Source organism: Salmo salar, chromosome ssa19 (genome assembly GCF_905237065.1).
Source record: "Salmo salar chromosome ssa19, Ssal_v3.1, whole genome shotgun sequence".
Classification (NCBI taxonomy): Eukaryota; Metazoa; Chordata; class Actinopteri; order Salmoniformes; family Salmonidae; genus Salmo; species Salmo salar.
In genome coordinates this window covers 63,433,119-63,456,159 of record NC_059460.1, presented here as the reverse complement: position 1 = coordinate 63,456,159, position 23,041 = coordinate 63,433,119, and the positions used below count along the sequence as shown (strand labels likewise).

At 41.1% G+C, this 23,041-nt stretch overlaps 1 protein-coding gene across 1 annotated transcript in view; it reads left to right on the top strand.

The window, feature by feature from the left end:
* LOC106579088 (speckle-type POZ protein) overlaps positions 1–22,740 on the top strand; it is a 55,279-nt gene extending 32,539 nt beyond the window's left edge. The window contains exons 2-10 of the mRNA XM_014158635.2: positions 5,992–6,185; positions 6,299–6,420; positions 6,665–6,816; positions 7,754–7,881; positions 8,787–8,964; positions 9,087–9,142; positions 11,485–11,607; positions 18,483–18,625; positions 18,772–22,740. Of these exons, the coding sequence (XP_014014110.1) occupies positions 6,108–6,185; positions 6,299–6,420; positions 6,665–6,816; positions 7,754–7,881; positions 8,787–8,964; positions 9,087–9,142; positions 11,485–11,607; positions 18,483–18,625; positions 18,772–18,916 (1,125 nt within the window). The 5' untranslated portion in view covers positions 5,992–6,107 and the 3' untranslated portion in view covers positions 18,917–22,740. The remainder of the gene's footprint in view (positions 1–5,991; positions 6,186–6,298; positions 6,421–6,664; positions 6,817–7,753; positions 7,882–8,786; positions 8,965–9,086; positions 9,143–11,484; positions 11,608–18,482; positions 18,626–18,771) is intronic.
* Positions 22,741–23,041: the final 301 nt, after the last annotated feature.

Here is a 23,041-nt window from a genome sequence, read left to right as displayed (position 1 = left end):
AAATAACAGCCTCTAGACGCTTCCTATAGCCTCTAATGAGTGTGTGGATTCTGGATGAAGGTATTTTGGACCATTCCTCCTTACAAAACATCTCCAGTTCAGTTAGGTTTGATTGTTGCAGAGCATGGACAGGCCGCTTCAAATCATCCCACAGATTCTCAATGATATTCAGGTCTGGGGACTGGGATGGCCTTTCCAGAACATTGTACTTGTTCCTCTGCATAAATGCCCAGGTAGATTTTGAGCAGTGTTTTGGGTCGTTGTCTTGTTGAAATATCCAGCCCCGGCGTAACTTCAACTTTGTGACTGATTCTTCAACATTATTCCCAAGAATCTGCTGATATTGAGTGGAATCCATGCGACCCTCAACTTTAACAAGATTCCCAGTACCGGCACTGGCCACACAGCCACACAGCATGATGGAACCCCCACCAAATTTTACTGTGGGTAGCAAGTGTTTTTCTTGGAACGCTGTGTTCTTTTGCCGCCATGCATAACGTCCCTTGTTATGACCAAATAACTAAATCTTTGTTTCATCAGTCCACAGCACCTTATTCCAAAATGAAGCTAGCTTGTCCAAATGTGTGTTTGCATACCTCAAGCGACTCTGTTTGTGGCGTGTGTGCAGAAAAGGCTTCTTCCGCATCACTCTCCCATACAGCTTCTCCTTGTGCAAAGTGCGCTGAATTGTTGAACGATGCACAGTGACACCATCTGCAGCAAGATGATGTTGTAGGTCTTTGGAGGTGGTCTGTGGGATGTTTTTGACCGTTCTCACCATCCTTCACCTTTGCCTCTCCGATATTTTACTTGGCCTGCCACTTCTGGCCTTAACAAGAACTGTGCCTGTGGTCTTCCATTTCCTCACTATGTTCTTCACAGTGGACACTGACAGCTTACATCTCTGCGATAGCTTTTTGTAGCCTTCCTCTAAACCATAATGTTGAACAATCTTTGTTTTCAGGTCATTTGAGAGTTGTTTTGAGGCCCCCATGTTGCCACTCTTTAGAGGAGAGTCAAAGAGAACAACAACTTGCAATTGGCCACCATAAATACCTTTTCTCATGATTGGATGCACTTGTCCGTGAAGTTCAATGCTTAATGAGCTCACCAAACCAATTGTGTGTTCCAATTAATCAGTGCTAAGTAGTTACAGGTATTCAAATCAACAGAATGACAAGGGTGCCCAAATTTTTGCATAGCCTATTTTTCCCATCTGATTTAATTTCATACAACTTAATATTGCTACACTAAAAATCTTTGTCTTGACAATACCCCAGTACTCAGCTTTTATTAGAAAATGAATGGCATTCCACTGTGATCATTTTCTGTGACGACAGAGTAAATTATTATGCAGCCTCAGAGGGGTGCCCAAACTTTTTCATACGACTGTAAATACAAAAATGTCAAAGCGCAAACCACATGTGATGGTGTATCGCTGCAGAATGCTGTGGTAGCCATGCTGGTTAAGTGTGCCTTAATTTAAATATATTGCCGACATTGTCACCAGCAAAGCAACCACCACCTCCATGCATCACGGTGGAAACCACACATGCGGAGATCATCAATTCACCTACTCTGCTTCTCACAAAGACACAGAGTAGGCTATTTCTACCAGTTTAATCACAAAGGACAGATTTCCACCGGTCTAATGTCCATTGCTTGTGTTTCTTGGCCCAAGCAAATCTTTTTGTATTGGTGTCCTTTAGTGGTGGTTTCTTTGCAGCAATTCAGCCATAAGGCCTGATTTGTGCATTCTCCCCTGAATAGTTTATGTTTTGATGTGTCTGGTACTTGAACTCTGAAGCATTTATTTGGGCTGCAATTTCTGAGGCTGGTAATTCTAATGAACTTATCCTCTGCAGCAGAGGGAACTCAGGGTCTTCCTTTCCTGTTGCTGTCCTCATGAGAGTCAGTTTCGTCTTGTTGGTTTTTGTGACTGCTTTTGAAGAAACTTTCAAAGTTCTTGAATTGTTCCGTGTTGACTGACCTTCATGTCTTAAAGTAATGATGGACTGTCATTTCTCTTTGTTTATTTGAGCTGTTCTTGCCATAATATGGACTGTCTTTTACCAAATCGGGCTGTCTTCTGTATACCAGCCCCCACTTTGTCACGACACCACTGATTGGTTCAAACACATTAAGAAGGAAAGAAATTCCACAAACTAACTTTTAACAAGGCAGACCTGTTAATTGAAATGCATTCCAGGTGACAACCTCGAAACTGGTTGAGAGAATGCCAAGAGTGTGCAACGCTGTCATCAAGGCAAAGGGTGGCTATATATACACACAGTACCAGTCAAAAGTTTGGACACACCTACTCATTCCAGGGTTTTTATAAATATTTTACTATAAAGTGTTACAGGTGTGTGTGCCTTCCCAAATAATGTCCAATCAATTGAATCTACCACAGGGGGATTCCAATCAAGTTTTGGAAACATCTCAAGGATAATCAATGGAAACAGGATGCACCTGAGCTCAATTTTGAGTCTCATAGCAAAGGGTCTGAATACTTAGGTGAATAAGGTTTTTTATTTTAATACATTTGCAAACCTTTCTAAAAACCTGTTCGCTTTGTCATTATGGGGTAATGTGTGTAGATTGAGGATATAAAAAAAAACGAAATTTTTAAATCCATTTTAGAATAAGGCTGTAACGTAACAAAATGTTGGGAAGGGGTCTGAATATCTGGCACCATCCCTACGGTGAAGCATGGTGGTAGCAGGATCATGCTGTGGGGATGTTTTTCAGCGGCAGGGACTGGGAGACTAGTCAGGATCGAGGCAAAGATGAATGGAGCAAACAACAGAGAGATCTGTGATGAAAACCTGCTCCACTCCATGTAGGAGTGGCTTCGGGGCAAGTCTGAATGCCCTACAGTGGCCCAGCCAGAGCCTGGACTTGAACCCCATCGAACATCTTTGAAGAGACCTGAAAATAGCTGTGCAGCAACGCTCCCCATCCAACCTGACAGAGCTTTAGAGGATCTACAGAGATGAATGGGAGAAACTCCCCAAATACAGGTGTGCCAAGCTTGTAGCGTCATCCCCAAGAAGACTCGAGGCTGTAATCGCTGCAAAAGGTGCTTCATCAAAGTACTGAGTAAAGGGTCTGAATACTTGTGATATTTAAGTTATTTATTTTTTATAAATTCGAAACTTTCTAACAACCTGTTTTTGCTTCATCATTATGGGGTATTGTGTGTAGATTGATGAGAGTAAAAAAAACAACAAAAAAAAACGTTTTAATACATTTTAGAATAAGGCTGTAACCTAACAGGATAATGTCAAGGGATCTGAATACTTTCCGAAGGGACTGTACACGGATGGTTTTTGATTGACGGGTGCTTTTACGGGGGTGTGTGCGTGTGTGAGTTTTCTGATTCTCTCTCTCTCTAGGACTATGTTCTATGGAGGTACATTTGTGTCTTTTTGTCGAGAGCAAAACTTTTCAATCAAAAATAATTGTTCTGAAAGCAAAAGAGGCTGCAAAGTAAAAAAATAGAGCGTTAAACTTTATGCATTTTATTCCCCCAAAAAATATTTCAAACAAAATGTATTTGGAAACAAAACTCAAATTTTATTTCGCTATCAACCACCCTCCTTTTTGGCTAGACTGCCCCCTTTGCTTGCAGTGCTTTTTTGTAGTTGTTGCTTTTTAAACTTTTTGGGGGGATTGAAACACTCGTTTAGTGGGAGGTGTGTATGATGCTTCTCCATTGGTCAGCCATTATTTGAGTGTCAATTTGGCTACAGCCAATACTGTACCGCCATTCTTTCCGACACAATGGAAGTCATAGCGGACACCTACGAGAAGGACTGTGTGATGAATGCATCTCAGGTAAGCAGCACTGGGTGTTCTTCCGTCCATCTTCTATATAGCTGGAATTTAGCTCCTACAATTCAGTGTCGGTTCTGAACATTTTCTACATCTGGTAGGCCTACATTATGATCAAATAGCCACAGTAGCCTAATTGGCCACTGTTAAAAGTACATTTAAAGCCGGTACAGCCTCTGTGTTTACAGTAAACGCACACCAGAAGTTGCACAGAGTTTTCACAACATTCACGTTTGCTCAACAGACACCAACATTTTTTGGGGAAAGATGCTCTACAGTGTGACTTTTACTCACATATGCGCTTAAATATTTTGCTGTGCGACCTGGAATTTTATTTGGGAGCACTAGTGCACCTAGAAAAATGTACAATTCTTGCTTAATTATCGCAAATATGTTTTATTCTGTTCCTAAATTTCTTGGTGCGCCAACGTCTTTCAACTTAGTTGCACGCTCGCTCCTTATTAAAAAAAAGGTCAGTGTAGAGCCCTGCTGATGATGAGTCACTTTAGCGGACACTGACAAGTCTTTGACATAGGCTTTGAATCCTAGGAAAATTGAATCCTAGGAAAATACAAACAAGATGTTTGGTTTACTTGTTCTTTTGCGATACCATGGACACATAACTACCTTGTATTTAGATAGCTAGCTTGCTGTTGCTAGCTAATTTATCCTGGGATTTACACATTGACTTGTTATTTTACCTGAAATGCACAAGGTCCTCTACTCCAACAATTAATCCACACACAATGGTCAACTGCTTTGTTTCTAGTCATCTCACGTCCTTCCAGGCCTTTTCTCCTTTGGACTTTATATGGCGATTGGCAACTAACTTTCATAAGGTGTATTACCATAACTGACCTCAGTTCATCTTTCAATCACCCATGTGGGTATAACCAATGAGGAGATGGCATGTGGGTATATGCTTCTAAAAGCCAATGAGGAGAGGCAGGACTTGAAGCACGTTCTGCGCCACAAATAGAATCCACTTCTATTTTAGCATCTGGCAACACAGACGCTCGTGAGCAGTGTGGGTGCAATGATTGAATAACATGTATGTGTACATTTATTTTGCAACGCTCGCGCACGCGACGCTCCCGGTGTGGTCAGCATTTAATGCTCTTGTGGCTGAATGGAAGCAAGTCCCCGCAGCAAGGTTCCAACATCTAATGTAAAGCCTTCTCAGAAGAGTGAAGGCTGTTATAGCAGCAAACGGGGACCATCTCCATTTTAATGCCCATGATTTTGGAATGAGATGTTTGACAAGCAGTTATGCACATACTTTTGGTCATGTAGTGTATACTGTCAGACTGCTAAGAAAACACAGTCAATTTGTTAGCTAGGCTAATTGTCCATAATTTCTCATCCAATGAGCAGTACGCCAACAAACTGTTTGTGTGGCTCGCTAGCGCTTGGGAGGTCTACAATCTGTCGGCAGCGAATTCCACACAGGAGTAGCTCTCTCCCTTGTTTATTTACAGTTCATTTTGAGACTTAATTGCCATTGTGGAGGTTATTGATTCTGGAGTGACCCGGCCATGGGCATCAATCGTCCGCTGTCCCCAAAGGGTCATGGACAATTTATCTAGCCTGAACCATGGCCCTCACTGGCAATCTCTGTGTGCAGCACTGCCTCATACAGAGTTAGGGAGAATGAATTGATATTATATTGAGTCTAGACCAGCGTTACATGAGTCTAGACCAGCGTTTCCCAAACTCTTGTCTTCGGGACCCCAAGGGGTGCACATTTTTGTTTTTTTCCTTAATCATTTGAATTAGCTGTGTAATGTTAAGTCTTGATAATTAGTTGATTATTAAAATCATCTGTGTCGTGTTTGGGCAAAAACTAATACGTGTTTGGAAAACCCTGGTCTAGACTAATGAGATATGGGCAGCATTTATCCTTGTTGGTCATTTTATGGAGGATTTGCATGGTGGTTAGGCTACTGGTGAGGCCAAACAATTGCCTCTTTTCCAGACTGCTGACTTGCCTGGGCTAGCATTTATTTATTTATTCATTTTTAGATGGGGAAGTGCTCCATATAATTCAGGAATTAAAAAAGAAACAAATGGATATTTTTCAATTCACATAAGGCTGTGTCAGGATTTGGAACATAGTTTGAAAGTCCTGCTCAGACCTGTCCCCTGTCTTTTCAGAGCACAAATTGTTACCTCCTGAGGTTTGTTGACACATTTTAGACTCTGGAGTGATTCTGGACCTCTGAAAGAACAGATTCTCCCACACTCCGCCACGACCTGCTGCCACCCTGGCGATGTCAAGAGTCCCGAGTCCCCCTCCCCCTGCGGAAATGTCCAGCGGGCCTGTGGCGGAGAGCTGGTGCTACACTCAGGTAAGGGATGGGTGTAAGTGTGGGGTTGGGGATTAGAATAATTATTTTCTCAGGTCAAAGCACGCATCTCTTCATTATATTGCCTCCCATCTCTGGCGGCGTTCCCCCCACAGATCAAAGTGGTAAAGTTCTCCTACATGTGGACCATCAACAACTTCAGCTTCTGTCGCGAGGAGATGGGCGAGGTCATTAAGAGCTCCACCTTCTCCTCAGGAGCCAATGACAAGCTCAAATGGTGCGTGGTGGATAAGAGTTTTCTTTACATGTTTCAAGATGTTGTATTTGTTATGAAAGACCATCAAAATTCTACACAATGACTAAGGCATTATCACCAGATGTTGTTGGTTGGAGAGTTAGCATTGGCACCAGTGCAAATTTTGCTGCTAGCAGCCCAACTCTTGTGGTAGCTAACCGCTTTGATGAGTGTGCTGTGTTTAACTGTTGAGTATTGACTGTTTACTCGCTCATAATTCTAACAGGTGTCTGCGGGTGAACCCTAAAGGGCTGGATGAGGAGAGCAAAGACTACCTGTCCCTCTACTTGCTCCTGGTTAGCTGTCCCAAGGCTGAGGTGCGTGCCAAGTTCAAGTTCTCCATCCTCAACGCCAAGGGAGAGGAGACCAAGGCCATGGGTGAGTGGAGTTAGCAGTAGCCACTCTGATGAAGAGCTCTGAGAAATGTAAAGAATAGGATGGGTGTGCCGAATACTCGGATAAAACAAGTATCGTAACATATATGGGACATTTTCCAGATACAATTTTGATACAAGTATTTTTGTGATCGGAAAAAAGTCATTTTCAGCCACCAGCACTCATCTTTCTCAAGTCAGAGATGCTGCATGCTCTTAAAGACTCAATTGGATAGTTCAGCTGTCTAAAAAAAGAAATGGGTGGGCTGTATGTTGATGCTGCTGCTACGATTGGATAGAGCGCAGCTGTAATGCTCTTCAGCTCCTCGTTGCATGACAGTTTCTTCAGTCAGTTCTTCTCGCACGTTTTGCACCGGTCATTTTAGATTGTTGCTGTTTATATGATAAAAATCAGTGGGCGAGGATGTAGGGGAAAAAAGATGAAACCAGGATGTGCATTCTGAGTGACAGCAAACATGCCTGCTGCAAGTTCTGAGAACACACCCACCTCCGCTGTTCCTGGAGCTTTTTGCGGTCTATAAACATGCAAGGAGGTTATTAGGTCGGTCTAGGCTATTGCCAAGAACCATTCTGAAGCACTTACGTTTTTCCTATTACGAGTATACGATACTATTACAATGGCCAGATCGGCAAACCCCTATAGAATAGTATGCTTGAACATTTTTGTCATTGGTCTCGCTTGTCTGCATTGCAATTCAGCTTTTAGCTGCAAATGTGTACATCATGAAATAAACTAAAGTAGATTTGCAAATTGTTTAAGTATTATCAAGACAACCTTTAGTGGATCAAATCAGCTCACCGGCCAAATTTGGCTCGTCGGCCGCCTGCCTGTTGAAAACCCTTACTCTAGTTCAACACATGAGTCTATGTATAAATAGAAGTGTTTCTCACAAACGTTTCCTCTCTCCTTGGCTCTGCAGAAAGCCAGAGAGCATATCGGTTTGTCCAGGGGAAGGACTGGGGCTTTAAGAAGTTCATCCGCCGAGACTTCCTGTTGGACGAGGCCAACGGTCTTCTGCCTGATGACAAGCTCACCTTGTTTTGTGAGGTAAGACCCCATTCCACTAAATGAGAGAAGCTTAAAAGGGGAAATTTTCATGTCAAATCAATTAATCATCTTTAGACATTAGGCTATTTTTCAGGTCTGGATACATCTGACAAACTTTGATTTGGTAGTGAAATGTTCCTTTAAACAAGATGGGGAAAATTCAAGAGTGTACAGACTGTCCTTTGTGTTAATTTCAGGTGGCCTGGTTTACATTCCCCCTGTATCTCAGCTATTCATGTCTCTGAGGTTGGGTGGGCTGCTGCGATTTGTCATCGTTTTAAATTATTTAGTTGTTTTTGGGGGGTTGATGTGGTTGTCTTTGTTTCATTGGAGCACATTGGAAGGCTTAGTTCATATAAACGTCTCTTTTTGATGGGATCCGTTTGATCGTTGGGAAAAGCGTTTATCATAGTCCAAAACATGTACGCACAGCAATGTTCTAGAATATTGGACCTTTGGTTTTCATACTTTTAGATTTCTCAGTGCAGCTCAAGCTATTTTTCCAGCTGTTAACAGGACTCTTACCGGAGCCATGCTGGTTGGGAATTGTGGGGAGGTGCATGTCCGTGCTGTGCGTCCCCCACGGATGGTGGTGTCAGAGCCGCGTAGATATGTCACAATGGGACGCCGGACTATCGCTTCTCTTCATCTGTGGACTTTGATTTATGCTTAAGGCAGTATGCATGTAGACAGAGCAGCTTTAGTGGCTTCACATTGTTGATAATTGTGACCAGGTTGATTTGGTGGGCTTACTCTCTGGCTGCGTTTAGACAGGCAGGCAGGCAAATTATTTTAATTTTATTTTTTTCAAGAATTGGTCTTCAGATCTGATATCAAAAGACCAAATAGCGGAAAAAAGATTTGAATTGGGCTGCCTGTCTAAACGCAGCCTCTGTTTTCTCAAGGTGAGTGTGGTGCAGGACTCCGTGAACATCTCGGGTCAGAACACCATGAACATGGTGAAGGTGCCTGACTGCAGACTGGCTGATGAGCTGGGTGGGCTGTGGGAGAACTCGCGCTTCACCGACTGCTCCCTGTGTGTGGCCGGGCAGGAGTTCCAGGCCCACAAAGCCATATTAGCAGGTACAGACAGAACACACACACACACACACACATTCATAAAATGCAGACGCCTCCAATTTCTATTGAGGCCCAGTGGCATGATCTAATCTTTTAATCTAAAGATCTATTTGTATTTTCCTCAGCACGCTCTCCTGTCTTCAGTGCCATGTTTGAGCATGAGATGGAGGAGAGCAAAAAGGTGAGTCAGGGGCCCCTTTCCTCAATCTTCCTTCACTTGTTTGTACGTCCAAAAATATATCAGTGCAGGTCAACTTTTTAAAAAATGTTTTGCTTTATTTAGCCAGGTAAATCATGCTCTTTATAATATTGACTTCAAAGTCATGTTTTTTTTGTTCTTGGCTTAAAACATTTCTGTAAAAGAAGGTTGTTTCACTATTTTATTCCCTATCTGCTGGTGTAATGGCATAATTTAACCTCTATGGGCTAGGTGGGACGCAGGCGTCCCCCCCGTGGTGCACTCCATCAACAGCAGGTGCATTTCAAGAGCGGCAAATTTGAATCCAAATAAATGTCAAAATTCAAATTTTTCAAACATACAACTATTTTACACCCTTTGAAAGATAAACATCTCCTTAATCTAACCACGTTTTTACGATTTCAAAAAGGTTTTACGGCGAAAGCATAAATTTAGAGTATGTTAGGACAGTACATTTACAAGAGTTGTGTGTAATGTTTTGTCAATTCAAAGACAGGGTCACCAAAACCATAAAACCAGCTAAAATGGTGCACTAACCTTTTACAATCTCCATCAGATGACACTCCTAGGACATTATGTTAGACAATGCATGCATTTTTAGTTCTATCAAGTTCATATTTATATCCAAAAACAGCGTTTTACTATGGCATTGATGTTGAGGAAATCGTTTCCCTCCAATAACCGGCAGTCAAGTCAGCATCACAAATTAAATAATTAAAATTAGAAAACATTGGTAAAATATTATATTGTCATTTAAAGAATTATAGATTTACATCTCTTGAACGCAATCAACTTGCCAGATTTAAAAATAACCTTACTGGGAAATCACACTTTGCAATAATCTGAGCACTGCGCCCAGAAAAATACGCGTTGCGATACAGACTAGTCGTCATGTTGGGGAGATCTAAAATCGAAAATACTATGTAAATAATCCATTACCTTTGATTCTCTTCATCAGATGTCACTTCCAGGTATCACAGGTCCATAACGAATGTAGTTTTGTTCAAAAAAGCTCATCATTTATGTCCAAAAATCTCCGTCTTGTTAGCACATGATCTAAGCCCGCCGGACTTCACTTCATGAACGAGGGGAAAAAATATATTTACGTTCGTTCAAACATGTCAAACGTTGTATAGCATAAATCATTAGGGCCTTTTTTAACCAGAACATGAATAATATTCAAGGTGGACGAATGCATACTCTTTTATAACGTATTGGAACGAGGGTACCCAACATGAACTCGCGCGCCAGGTGTCTAATGGGCCATCATCGTTCCATGGCTCTTGTTCGGTCAGATCTCCCTCCAGAAGACTCAAAACACTTTGTAAAGGCTGGTGACATCTAGTGGAAGCAATAGGAAGTGCCAAAATATTCCTCAGCCCCTGTGTTTTTCAATGGCATAGGTTTAAAGGTAATACAACACATCAGGTATCCACTTTCTGTCAGAAAATGTCTCAGGGTTTTGCCTGCCAAATGAGTTCTGTTATACTCACAGACACCATTCAAACCGTTTTAGAAACTTTAGAGTGTTTTCTATCCATATATAATAAGTATATGCATATTCTAGTTACTGGGTAGGATTAGTAACCAGATTAAATCGGGTACATTTTTTTTATCCAGCCGTGCAAATACTGCCCCCTAGCCCTAACAGGTTAACAGATAGAATGCAGATAGACTTATAGTATCTGCAGCGACTTACTGTCAGTTCATAGTGAAAGGCGTTTCGTAGACCATTCTATTGCACAAGGCTGTTTGACGAAACCCAACAAGAGGGTTTCTAAAATAAAATCATCTCACTACATGTGAGGTCAACATTTTCATCCTTTGCTGTCAAAGCAGCACGATCCCAGGAATTGCGTTTCTTAGCATTTCTTAGAAATTAAATTGTGTGTGATGCCTCAACCATTCTGAAATCCTTTTTAGAAAACAAGGCCATTTTTCAGTCATGGAGCAAGGTTTTTTTTTCTTCTTCAAATGGAACTTTTTTGAAACGGAGAAAGAAATGGTCCACCTTACAATTTCAGACACACAATGATCAATGAACAGCAAGGAGGGGGAAGATGCCCAAATCTATTTTCTCTTTGATGTTTTAGTGGTATTTCCTATTTTGTAATTGAAAGGGCAGCTCTCAAAGTTCCCCACAAACATGTATCATGCACATGTTGTATATTATTCCACTTCGGCTTCCTCTCACGTGGATCAATATTAAACTACTAAAAACGTGCAATTTACATGTATTGTATCTCTCTCTCTGGCTTTCTCCTTCCCCCTTTCTCTCTCTGCCTCACCGCTTTTTTTCTCACTTGCTCTCTCCACCTCTCTAGAACCGAGTGGAGATCAATGACGTGGAGCCAGAGGTCTTCAAGGAGATGATGTGTTTCATCTACACAGACAAGGCCCCCAACTTGGACAAGATGGCTGACGACCTTCTAGCAGCCGCTGACAAGGTAGGGTGAAGTTGACCCTTGACTAGTGTTCCCATTCTTGGTCCTGGGGACCCTAAGGGGTGCACGCACATTTGTTGTTTTTGCCCTAGCACTACACAGCGGATTCAAATAATCAACTCATTATTAAGCTTTTATTATTTGAATCCACTCTGTATTGCTAGGGCAAAAACTAAATGTGCAGCTGATCCAAATCTATACCTAGGCGAAACTTCACCCCGTAGCGACATGGAAGCATCAAAGTTTATTGGTCACGTACACAGCTTAGCACATGTTATAGCGTGTGCAGCAAAATGCTTATTACTAGCGCCTATCAATGCAGTAAAATATCAAGACAGGTACACAAATAAGCAATTAAATATAACAAAAAAAGAAAGAACAACAACTCGAATGTCGGAACGAGTCCAATTTAACAACCCGAATAGCACTAACAGTAATCCAAATGCAATCTACACCAGATGCAATCTACACCAGATGCAATCTACACCAGATGCATTTACACCAGATGCATTTACACCAGATGCATTTACACCAGATGTACTAGGAATTAAATGTACAGCAGTAGATACAGTGCATTAGTAAGCTCAAGAATTCAGAATATCATTACATTTGTGGTGTGTGTGTGTGTAACTAAAATGCAATTTACAGTAGTAGAAATATTAGAATGAGCTATGTGAAGAATACAGTATATAAATACACTACAAACCCCCATAGCAAAATGGATAGAATTGCAGGGTGTTGGGCTGACCGCACCATCCTCTGGAAAGCCCTGCGGTTGTTACACTACAAACCTGCAGGGTGTTGGGCTGACCGCACCATCCTCTGGAAAGCCCTGCGGTTGTTACACTACAAACCTGCAGGGTGTTGGGCTGACCGCACCATCCTCTGGAAAGCCCTGCGGTTGCGGACGGTGCAATTGCTATACCAGGCGGTGACACAGCCCAACAGGATGTTCTCAATGGTGCATCTGTAGAAGTTTTTGAGGGTGTTGGGGACCAAGACAAATTTCTTCAGCCTCCCGAGGTGCCTTCTTCACCACACTGTCTGTGTAAAGGGACCATTGATGTGATGTGCACACAGGAACTTGAAGCTTTTGAACAGGGGTTGGAACCAAAAATAGTTTTCCAATCATTTTGTTCTGAACAGAATCATTTATTTTTTTTAGTTCCATTCCACTCTTCCAACCTACAAAATGCATTTCTGTACTGGTTCAAACAACAACAACAAAAAAGTACCGGTTTATATAGTTGCTTTCTGTTCTTTTTAAGTGTCTTTTTTTAATTATTTTTTTTTACACTTGCTCAACATTTAAATTACTTCACCGGGGATAGGACAGCTTGCTATGGAGCGGGCTAACTATAGTTGTTTTAGCCTAGGCATGGGCGCTATCGGCTGCCTGAAATTTTGCGGTTTGCGAGAGAGGGTGGGAGGAGTAGGAGGCTTGGCTTGAAGGGCTGGGGATCTTGTTATGACATACATTATCTTAATTAGGCCCATAGAATTATACCTATGGAATGAGTGGATTCTATGGGGGAACTTTTTGAATGTCTTTGAACTTCTGAGAGTTGGACCAGAGCTAACAAGCTTGTGTGTGTGCAGAGCGGAACCAGAATTAAAAACACGACTTGCCTTTTTATTGTTAATAAATTCAATGTGAAATATGAAACCTATCGTATCGATAACTAGCATTGGAAAAAGTTAATCCATGTTGCCTACACATGCACACACACAAGATTTTCAACTGACAGGCAGACACTGGAATACCTTTCTGAGTGACAGAGTGAGGGCTTTGTTCCGTGTTTTGTGGGACTGAAAAAAATGCCTGGAATGTAAAACAACATTAACCGGTTCTCATGCTTTTAAAAAAGCTGTTTGTTTCCGGAACAGTATAGATATCACTTTCGTTCCCGTTTTCTGATTTAGATATTTTCTGGTGTTCTGTTCCTTGATCCAGTCCCAACCTCTGCTTTTGACCTTCCACTGCTGCCCCGTCGATGTGAATGAGGGCATGCTCTCTCCGTCTCCTTTAGTCCACAATCAGCTCCTTCGTATTGTTGACGTTGAGGGAGAGGTTATTTTCCTGGCACCACTCCGCCAAGGCACTCGCCTCCTCCCTGTAGACTGTCTTGTTGTTGTTGGCAATCAGGCCTACCACTGTTGTCATCAACAAACTTGAGTTGGAGATGTGCATGGCCACGCAGTCATGGGTGAACAGGGAGTGTAGGAGGGGATGGATCACACACCCCGGTGTTGTTGCCTACCTTCACTTGGGGTCGGCCCATCAGGAAGTCCAGGACCCAGTTGCACAGGAAGGGCATCAGACCCAGGGCCCTGAGCTTAGTGATGAGCTTGGAGGGCACTATGGTGTTGAAGGCTTGAGCTGTAGTAATTGACGAACAGCATTCTTACATAGGTAATCCTCTTGTCCAGGCGGGAGAGCAGTGCGATTGCGTCTTCCGTGGATCTGTTGGGGTGGTATGCAAATTGTGGTGTCAAGTAAAAAATGAGGGTGATCTTTGGTAGAGCCCACTGTAGCAACGTTTCACAATGGAAAACGAAACTGTATTTTTCTGTGGACAAGTTCACGGTCGTATTCATTAGGGCACACAGAAAATGAATTCAAGTGTTTCTTATTGTACAAATGCAGATAGTCCCTCTGTGTGTCGGTTTTCTTCTGTTTGCGAATGAATCGGGCAGTTCCTCACCGTTCAAAATATTCCTTCTAACAATGTCCTTGAAATGCCTCCCTTCCCCTTCTTCCCCCTCAATAACACTAATACATTGAAGGATAGGTTTCAAACCTGATGTTTATAAACACGTGAAATCTACAGCGTACCCCATTATATAAAATTACGCAATTGGGCTGAATCTACTCTTAAAACAGGGCTTGACATTCAGGTAAATTTGCCAGTACACTGGGCCAGTGCCAACTCAGAGCATAATTTACATTTTATCTTTAGTTTTCTGGCTGAGTAAGTAGCCTATAGCCTATAATGACCTACCCTCCATACACAAAAAGTTACATTTTAACTTGACAATATCATATTAACAGATTTTTTTTGGAGGATAAAAAGGGTGTTATTGTTAGCGAATTTGAACAGTCTATTGTTGTAGGGCACTATAAAATCATATCTTTTGCTAAATTCATGGAACAATAAAAAATAAACATTTAGGAGGTGTAGTTGTCCTTAAATTCAATTGCACCTAGCAAGAGACCGTTGTTTGGCTATCTGTATTTTTGTACTGTGTTTTGTACTGTACGCCAATGCACTAAAAGTGTAAGCTACATGTGACGGCAGAGTTTGCACAACCAATACCCCAAGATTGATAGTAGTATCATTCTGCCAGGTAGGCCTACTTTGCAAAAAACATTTCATTGGAAAGATTTGTTGGGAAAGCCTTTAGAAATGTTCATTCAAACAGAGAATGATGACTGAATTGCGCATCATAAAGACTCACCCAAGACTTCAGACCAAACTTTTCGAATTCTGTGAGCTGCTCCACGCAACAACCAGTTAAGAGCTGCACTCTCTGGCTACCTGACAGATTATGCCGCTCAAACTAGGTTATGTGTGCGGCGCGAGTGCAATAAATCATCTACTTAACGAACTAACGGCTTCAGGAATTTCTTTTTTTTTTTTCATAAATTATTTAGCCTAGATTGAAAATGGCATTATTACAAAACAAAATGTTACAAGCCCAGGCGGGCCTCTGACAAGGATGATTGACTGCTGTGGAGGGTTATCGAGCCCTGTACAATACCCATGAAAGATTCTAATGGAAAGATTGTGTCTGTAAAAACCCTATGCCTCCACCTGAGCACATTGCCTGCCACTTAGAAGAACAATTTTCGTAGAAGATACATTCTTCCTTAGTGTTTTGTTAACCTGTTCGCTATAGGGTGCAGTATTTTCACGGCCGGACGAAAACGTACCCAAATTAAACTGCTTACTACTCTGGCCCAGATATTAGAATATGCATATTATTAGTAAATTTGGATAGAAAACACTGAAGTTTCTAAAACTGTTTGAATGATGTCTGTGAGTATAACATAACTCATATGGCAGGCAAAAACCTGAGAAAAATCCAATCAGGAAGTGGAAAATCTGAGAATTGTAGTTCTTTTTAATCTTTATCGAAACTACATTGTCTGTGGGGTCACGTTGCACTTCCTAAGGCTTCCATTGGCTGTCAACAGCCTTCAGAAAGTTCTTTCAGCCTTCTCCTGTTACTGGGCAGATAATAGTAGCTCAGTCAATCAGTGGACTGCCTATGGACAAAGGGCTTGGTATGCGCGATCCCGCGAGCGCGCCGTTCCTTCTTTTTCCCCTGGAATGAATACGCTATTGTCCGGTTGGAATATTATCGCAATTTTACGTAAAAAATACCCTAAAGAATGATTGCAAACAACGTTTGACATGTTTCTACGAACGGTAATGGAACATTTTGACTTTTCGTCTCTGGTACTGCGCTCGCGCGTTATGCCTTTGGATAGTGATCTGAACGCACGAACGAAACGGAGGTATTTGGACATAAATATGGATTATTTCGAACAAAAAGAACATTTTCTTGTGGAAGTAGCAGTCCTGGGAGTGCATTCTGACGAAGATCAGCAGTCCTGGGAGTGCATTCTGACGAAGATCAGCAAAGGTAAGAGAATATTTGTAATACTACTGAGTTTAGTTGACCCCGAACTTGGCGGGTGTCTGTATAGCTTGCTGTGATGGCGAGCTATGTACTCAGAATATTGAAAAATGTGCTTTCTCCGTAAAGCTATTTTAAAATCTGACACAGCGGTTGCATTAACCTCTCTGGGCTAGGTGGGACGTTAGCGTCCCACTCTATTCAACAGCCAGTGAAATCGCGTGGCGCGAAATACAAATACCTCAAATATGCTATTACTTCAATTTCTCAAACATATGACTATTTTACACCATTTGAAAGATAAGACACTCGTTAATCCAACCACATTGTCCGATTTCAAAAAGGCTTTACAGCGAAAGCAAAACATTAGATTATGTCAGGAGAGTACATAGCCAAAAACAATCACACAGCCATTTTCAAAGCAAGCATATATGTCACAAAAATCCAAACCACAGCTAAATGCAGCACTAACTTTTGATGATCTTCATCAGATGACACTCCTAGGACATTATGTTATACAATACATGCATGTTTTGTTCAATCAAGTTCATATTTACATTAAAAAACTGCTTTTTACATTAGCATGTGATGTTCAGAACTAGCATACCCACCGAAAACTACCGGTGAATTTACTAAATTACTCATGATAAACGTTGACAAAATACATAACAATTATTTTAAGAATTATAGATACAGAACTCCTTTATGCAATCGCTATGTCAGATTTTAAAATAGCTTTTCGGCGAAAGCACATTTTGCAATATTCTGAGTACATAGCTCAGCCATCACAGGCTAGCTATTCAGACACCCGCCAACGTCGGGGCAACCTAAACTCAGAATTACTATTAGAAAAATTGGATTACCTTTGCTGTTCTTCGTCAGAATGCACTCCCAGGACTTCTACTTCAACAACCAATGTTGTTTTGGTTCCAAATAATCCATAGTTATATCCAAATACCTCCGTTTTGTTCGTGTGTTCAGATCACTATCCGAAGGGTAACGCGCGAGCGCATTTCATGACAAAAAATGTCAAAATATTCCATTACCGTACTTCGAAGCATGTCAAACGCTGTTTAAAATCAATTTTTATGCAATTTTTCTCGTAAAATAGCGATAATATTCCAACCGGACAACGTTGTATTCATTCAAAGAGGAAAATAAAAAAAATGGCGAGGTCTCGTGAAGGCGCATCTCCAGTCTCACTGTCCCCAGGCAGACCACTTACAAACTCTGCTGCTGTACTTTGCCCAGAGACAGGAGACGCGTCATTCCGCTTTCTGAAGGCTTTAGAGAGCCAATGGAAGCCTTAGAAAGTGTCACTTAACAGCACAGATGCTGTAATTTCGATAGAGATGCAACAGAAGGACTAAAAATTGTCAGACAGGCCACTTCCTGCATGGGATCTTCTCAGGTTTTTGCCTGCCATATGAGTTCTGTTATACTCACAGACACCATTCAAACAGTTTTAGAAACTTTAGAGTGTTTTCTATCCAAATCTACTAATTACATGCATATTCTAGTTTCTGGGCAAGAGTAGTAACCAGATTAAATCGGGTATGTTTTTTTATCCGGCCGTGAAAATACTGCCCCCTATCCCAGACAGGTTAACCTGTTGGCTATAGCCGTTCCACTAGCGGAACGCCTAGCCAACATCCAATGGAACAGCAGGGCGCGAAATACAAAACATCAAAAATCGAATAATTTCAATTTCTCAAACATACGACTATTTTACACCATTTTAAAGATACACTTCTCCTTGATGTAACCACATTATCCGATTTCAAAAAGGCTGTAAGGCGAAAGCAAAACATTAGATTATGTTAGGAGAGTACATAGACAATAATAACCACACAGCCATTTTCCAAGCAAGTATATGTGTCACAAAAACCTAAAACACAGCTAAATGAAGCACTAACCTTTGACGATCTTCATCAGATGACACTCCTAGGACATCATGTTACACAATACATGTATGTTTTGTTCGATAAAGTTCATATTTATATCCAAAAACAGCATTTTACATTGGCGCGTGATGTTCAGAAAATGTATTCCCACCAAAACCTCCGGTGAATGAGCACATCAATTTACAAAAATACTCATCATAAACATTTACAAAATATATAACAATTATTTTAAGAATTATAGATATACTACTCCTTAATCTGTTTGTCCTCATTTTCATGTTCCTTCTCTACCTAATCCACCTCATCCATCTGTGTTTCTGTGCGTCTCAGTATGCTCTTGAGAGGCTGAAGGTGATGTGTGAGGATGCACTGTGCACCAGTCTGTCTGTGGAGAACGCTGCAGAGATCCTCATCCTGGCAGACCTGCACAGCGCCGACCAGCTTAAAACACAGGCTGTGGACTTCATCAACTAGTGAGTTTTAACTACTGTGTGTGTTTGGGGGGGGGGCACAACGAGCTAGCAGTCTCCTATACATACCAGTGTTTCTTAATCTTGTTCCAGGGTACCCAGTGCACATTTTTTAGTTTTTGAAATTGTCCCCCCCCCTCTCTCTCTAGCCATGCTGCCGAGGTTATGGAGACGGCGGGCTGGAAGTCCATGGTGGCATCCCATCCTCACCTAGTGGCCGAAGCCTACCGCTCGCTGGCCTCGGCCCAGTGCCCCTTCCTGGGACCGCCCCGGAAACGCCTCAAACAGTCTTAACACACATACCACCACCCGCCCTCCTCGCACGCACAGGGGAAATCCCTCCCCACCACAATTAACGCATCTCCCTCAACCCCTCCGTCCCATATCTGAACCTGCTGTATTTGTCTTCTGAGATAGAGGGGGGAAATGGAGGAGAGGGCCAACAGTCAGGATAAGAAGGGGATGTTTTGTTTACAATGAGCTGCTAGGCTACGCTAAAAACCCTCTTTCTCCTCAGCTCTGGCTTAATGAGGTCGGTGTTTGTTGTTGTGAACCCGTAACCACAAGAAGACCTGCGTCCTTCGATGACATGGGTCAGCCACATCCCATGATGTGGAGTCTACCAACTGCATAGGAGATTGAAGGGGGGAAGAAATTGACAAATCCAACCAAGCCCACAAGAAACACTCTTTCGAACATGGAGGATACAAGAGAGCAAAGTGGAGCAACGCAAAGCAAGGCCTTCACTGCACATATGTAGATTAGCTTTGTCTGTCCCTTTCTCTGTTCTCATTGGTTGACAACCATAGGCGCAGGTGTCAATCGAAAAAAGGGCGAAAAGGTCCTATTTGATAGACTGGTTAAGTAGACGCAGCATGAAGGAATGGGCCTGTTTACCATGATGACCTAGGAGCCCAGGGCCAAGGGCCTGTTCAAAGACTGGAAACCCTGTTTTTAAAGTAGTGGGGAAAATGTTGCACTAATGTTACAGGTCAGCCCTTTGTCAAATGCCGCTGCAGCAGCAGCGATACAGAGTACTGTAGTAGAGAAGCACACATAACGCAAGCTTAGTGGGCGAAACCGTTGGACTGCCAAGGACAAATACCCTTTAACCTTCAAGCTAGCGATGGGTCATTTTGACCCCTGAGGCATATTTTTTATCATAGCCCAGAGATGGTTTATTAAATTCTTTCAATTTTTCATGACTTTGTCAATCAACTTGTTCTTAATAAATCTAAGTCATTGTTTAGTGTTTCTGTATCAATATGGACTCTTAAAAAAAAGTATACTGCTTTGGAGTCATTTTTTTTTTTAACAAGTTAGCCATACCATTAGAAGGTGGAGGGAGACCTGTATCTGTGATTTTGACCAGATAGACAGATCATTTGCAGAGATGCTGTATACAGGTAACTGCCAAAATAAAGGAAACGCCAACATAACGTGTCTTAATAGGATGTCAAGACAGATAGGCTACCATCTCAGTTGTCTCTCTTGGTAACCTATGATTCGAAAAGTAAGCTATTTCATTTAACATCCAGGGAATGCATGATTTTATATTTTTATTTGCAACCTGTCAAAATAAGATCCCGAACGATCAGATTTATTTTAGGCTAATCAGAGAATTTGCTGACATTATTGTGCATATTGGCTTATAGGCTATATTAATCACCACCTGAGGAAGTGGGGAACTCAAAACACTTAGCTAGATTGCTAACTCTAAATATGATATTGTTGCTATATAGCCATTTAGGCTTATTTATTAATATAGCAGTAAACATCAGGTAATATCCTACAAACACTTTCCAGCGCTAGGCCTAGGCTATGTGATGTTGGCCTGTTTACTGCACATGACGTGCTCTGCATCGAAACCATACTACAGCCTCCTCCGGTTGTAAAGTGTTGCCTTGAACTCAATATTAAGAAGTGAGAAATAAATGATATACTCACAAAGCTCTGGCTGTCCTCTCTAACTAGAACGATAGTAGATGCTTTGAAAACTGTTTTTTTTTCCCCCCCACAATTGCAGTTTGGGCATTGGTCATATGCTTGTGCTTCTCTGAATGCATCTCCTTCCTCCGTGCGCACAGTGGGGAGAGTGAGTGGACAGGCAGATACTTTCATAGCAGGGAATCAGCATAATGCACAGGCTATTACTGTTGTCCAAATAATGATTTTAGAACAAGCTACAGAAAAGCAGAAAATTACCTACGTATGCAAAATGCTTCAGTAAGAGGAAAGCAATGTCGGTGTCTAATTTTAGGTTTATCGTCCTATGCTCCTTTGAGACCCCTCACCCAAAATCACTGAAATCTCTTCTAGCCATGTTAGCCAAAATAATAGGCAACTGGGCCTTTTATACCCTAAGCATGATGGGCGGTTAATTGCTTAATTAACTCTGGAACCACATCTGTGTAAAAGCATCTGCTTTCAATATACTTTGTATTCCTCATTTGCTCAAGTGTTTCCTTTATTTTGACAGTTTCCTGTAGATATCCATGTACTCACCTAAGATTGTACTTTTCTATACCACATATCTTATGACTGTACAAACCAAAATTTCCTTATTTTTGTGCATAATACAAGTCTGCCAATGGTATACAAAGTCTGCCAATGGTATACATACTTGATAGAACTGTAATTCAGATACTCTGAATCTACACAGAGAGCTGTATTGGTGCATTATCCAAAAAGTAGTTATTGTAGGGAAAATCTAAGAAAGTTGTGATTTCAGGTTTCTCTAGAGACATAATATTAAGTAATGCATATCATCAGAGGGTGGAGGGGGACCTGTTGCAGTGATCTTGTCCTGAAAGACGGATCACCTGCAGAGATGGAGCACCTTAAGTACTTGCCTTGGTTATAACTGGTTATTCCTAGGTATGAGCGTATCCAAATTACAATTGATATAGTTGCAGTCAAAACACCTTTTATAAAAGTCTGTCAGTGGTATGAATACTTGGTAGAACTGTAATACAGAAACCAGCTATTCTCTGAATGTACATATAGTGCTGTATTGGTGTGTATTCTCTGGAGAAAAAAAATATTCTATGGAAATGCTATATAAATTCCTACAGATATGGGATCTTAATTTGAGACAGTTTGCTACATCAGGAAAGTGATCCTGCAGCAACAGGAAATGTGAATTATTATGTGGATTATAATTAATGGACATTTTTTGTAGGGATTGATAAATGTTTTAAAGCAAATAAAGTCTGAATTTTTATGCGTAAATTATAAACTTTAGAATCCTTTTTAAACCTCGATTACACTACGAGTTAACATTACCTGCTGTGCAAGACATTTCCTGCAACAACAGGGTGATCAAATTAAGATCCTACATCTGTATAATATTGTACATGTCACTTGTTAAGATATTTTGGTTGCTATACAATTTGATTTAATGTGACTTTGAGGATTTGGGCTTACTCTTTTAAGCATGCATTAACCCCTACCACTCCCATTGTTTCGCTAGCAGTTGGTAATCCACATATGTAAAATATGATGGAAGCTTGCGGATTAAAGCTAAATTCTCTGCAAGAGACACAAAAAGAAAAGAAAACTCTCTCCCATATGGAATGTTGCTTGATCTGCATCTTATTTTATCAATAGAAAAGAAAGTAGAGGGGTTGTAAAAGAGCAATGCACAACGTAAAGTGTTTTTTGGGGGTCATGATGTAATTGTAGTTTTGTGTGTGGATCTGTCTTGAAATCTCAGGATTTCTGTTGGAAAACAACCCAGAGAAGATGTGCATCAGTTACAATTTTACATTGGGCTTCAATCAGGCTTGTATATATTTTTTTTGTGATTTACTTTCTAGTTGTTTTTCCTCAGAACTGTCCTCATTGTTTTTCATAGGAATTTGTACAGACACACAAAGTATTTTTGAACAATGTAAACAAACATTTTCAACCATAAAATTGAAAAGCAGTTTTTTTGGGGGGGCTCAGCCCTGGGAGAGAATAACCAGAATGTGAAAACTAAGTATAAAATCTAATATTTCACTACGGTTTTTACCTGGCTGCAAATTAACCGTTTCTTTCCTGTAGACATGTCTGGTAATGCTTAGTTATTGCTGTTTTTTTCCTTCCCAAAGGAATAAACCACAGCTATTTTGTAATGAATGCAGCACAGTCTTGGTTCATTGTGTGATAAAATGTTTTGTATTACACATTTTGTTAGTCGGAATTCAAAAGGGTGATCAAATCAATTTAATCCAATCTACACACACTACCCCATAATGACAAAGTGAAAACATGTTTTTATAAATGTTTGCAAATTTATTGAACATAAAATACAGATATCTCCAATACTTAAGATCACACCCGTAAGTCAGTACATGTTAGAATCACCTGTGGCAGCGATTACAGCTGTGAATCTTTCTGGGTAAGTCTCTAAGAGCTTTGCACACTTGATTGTAC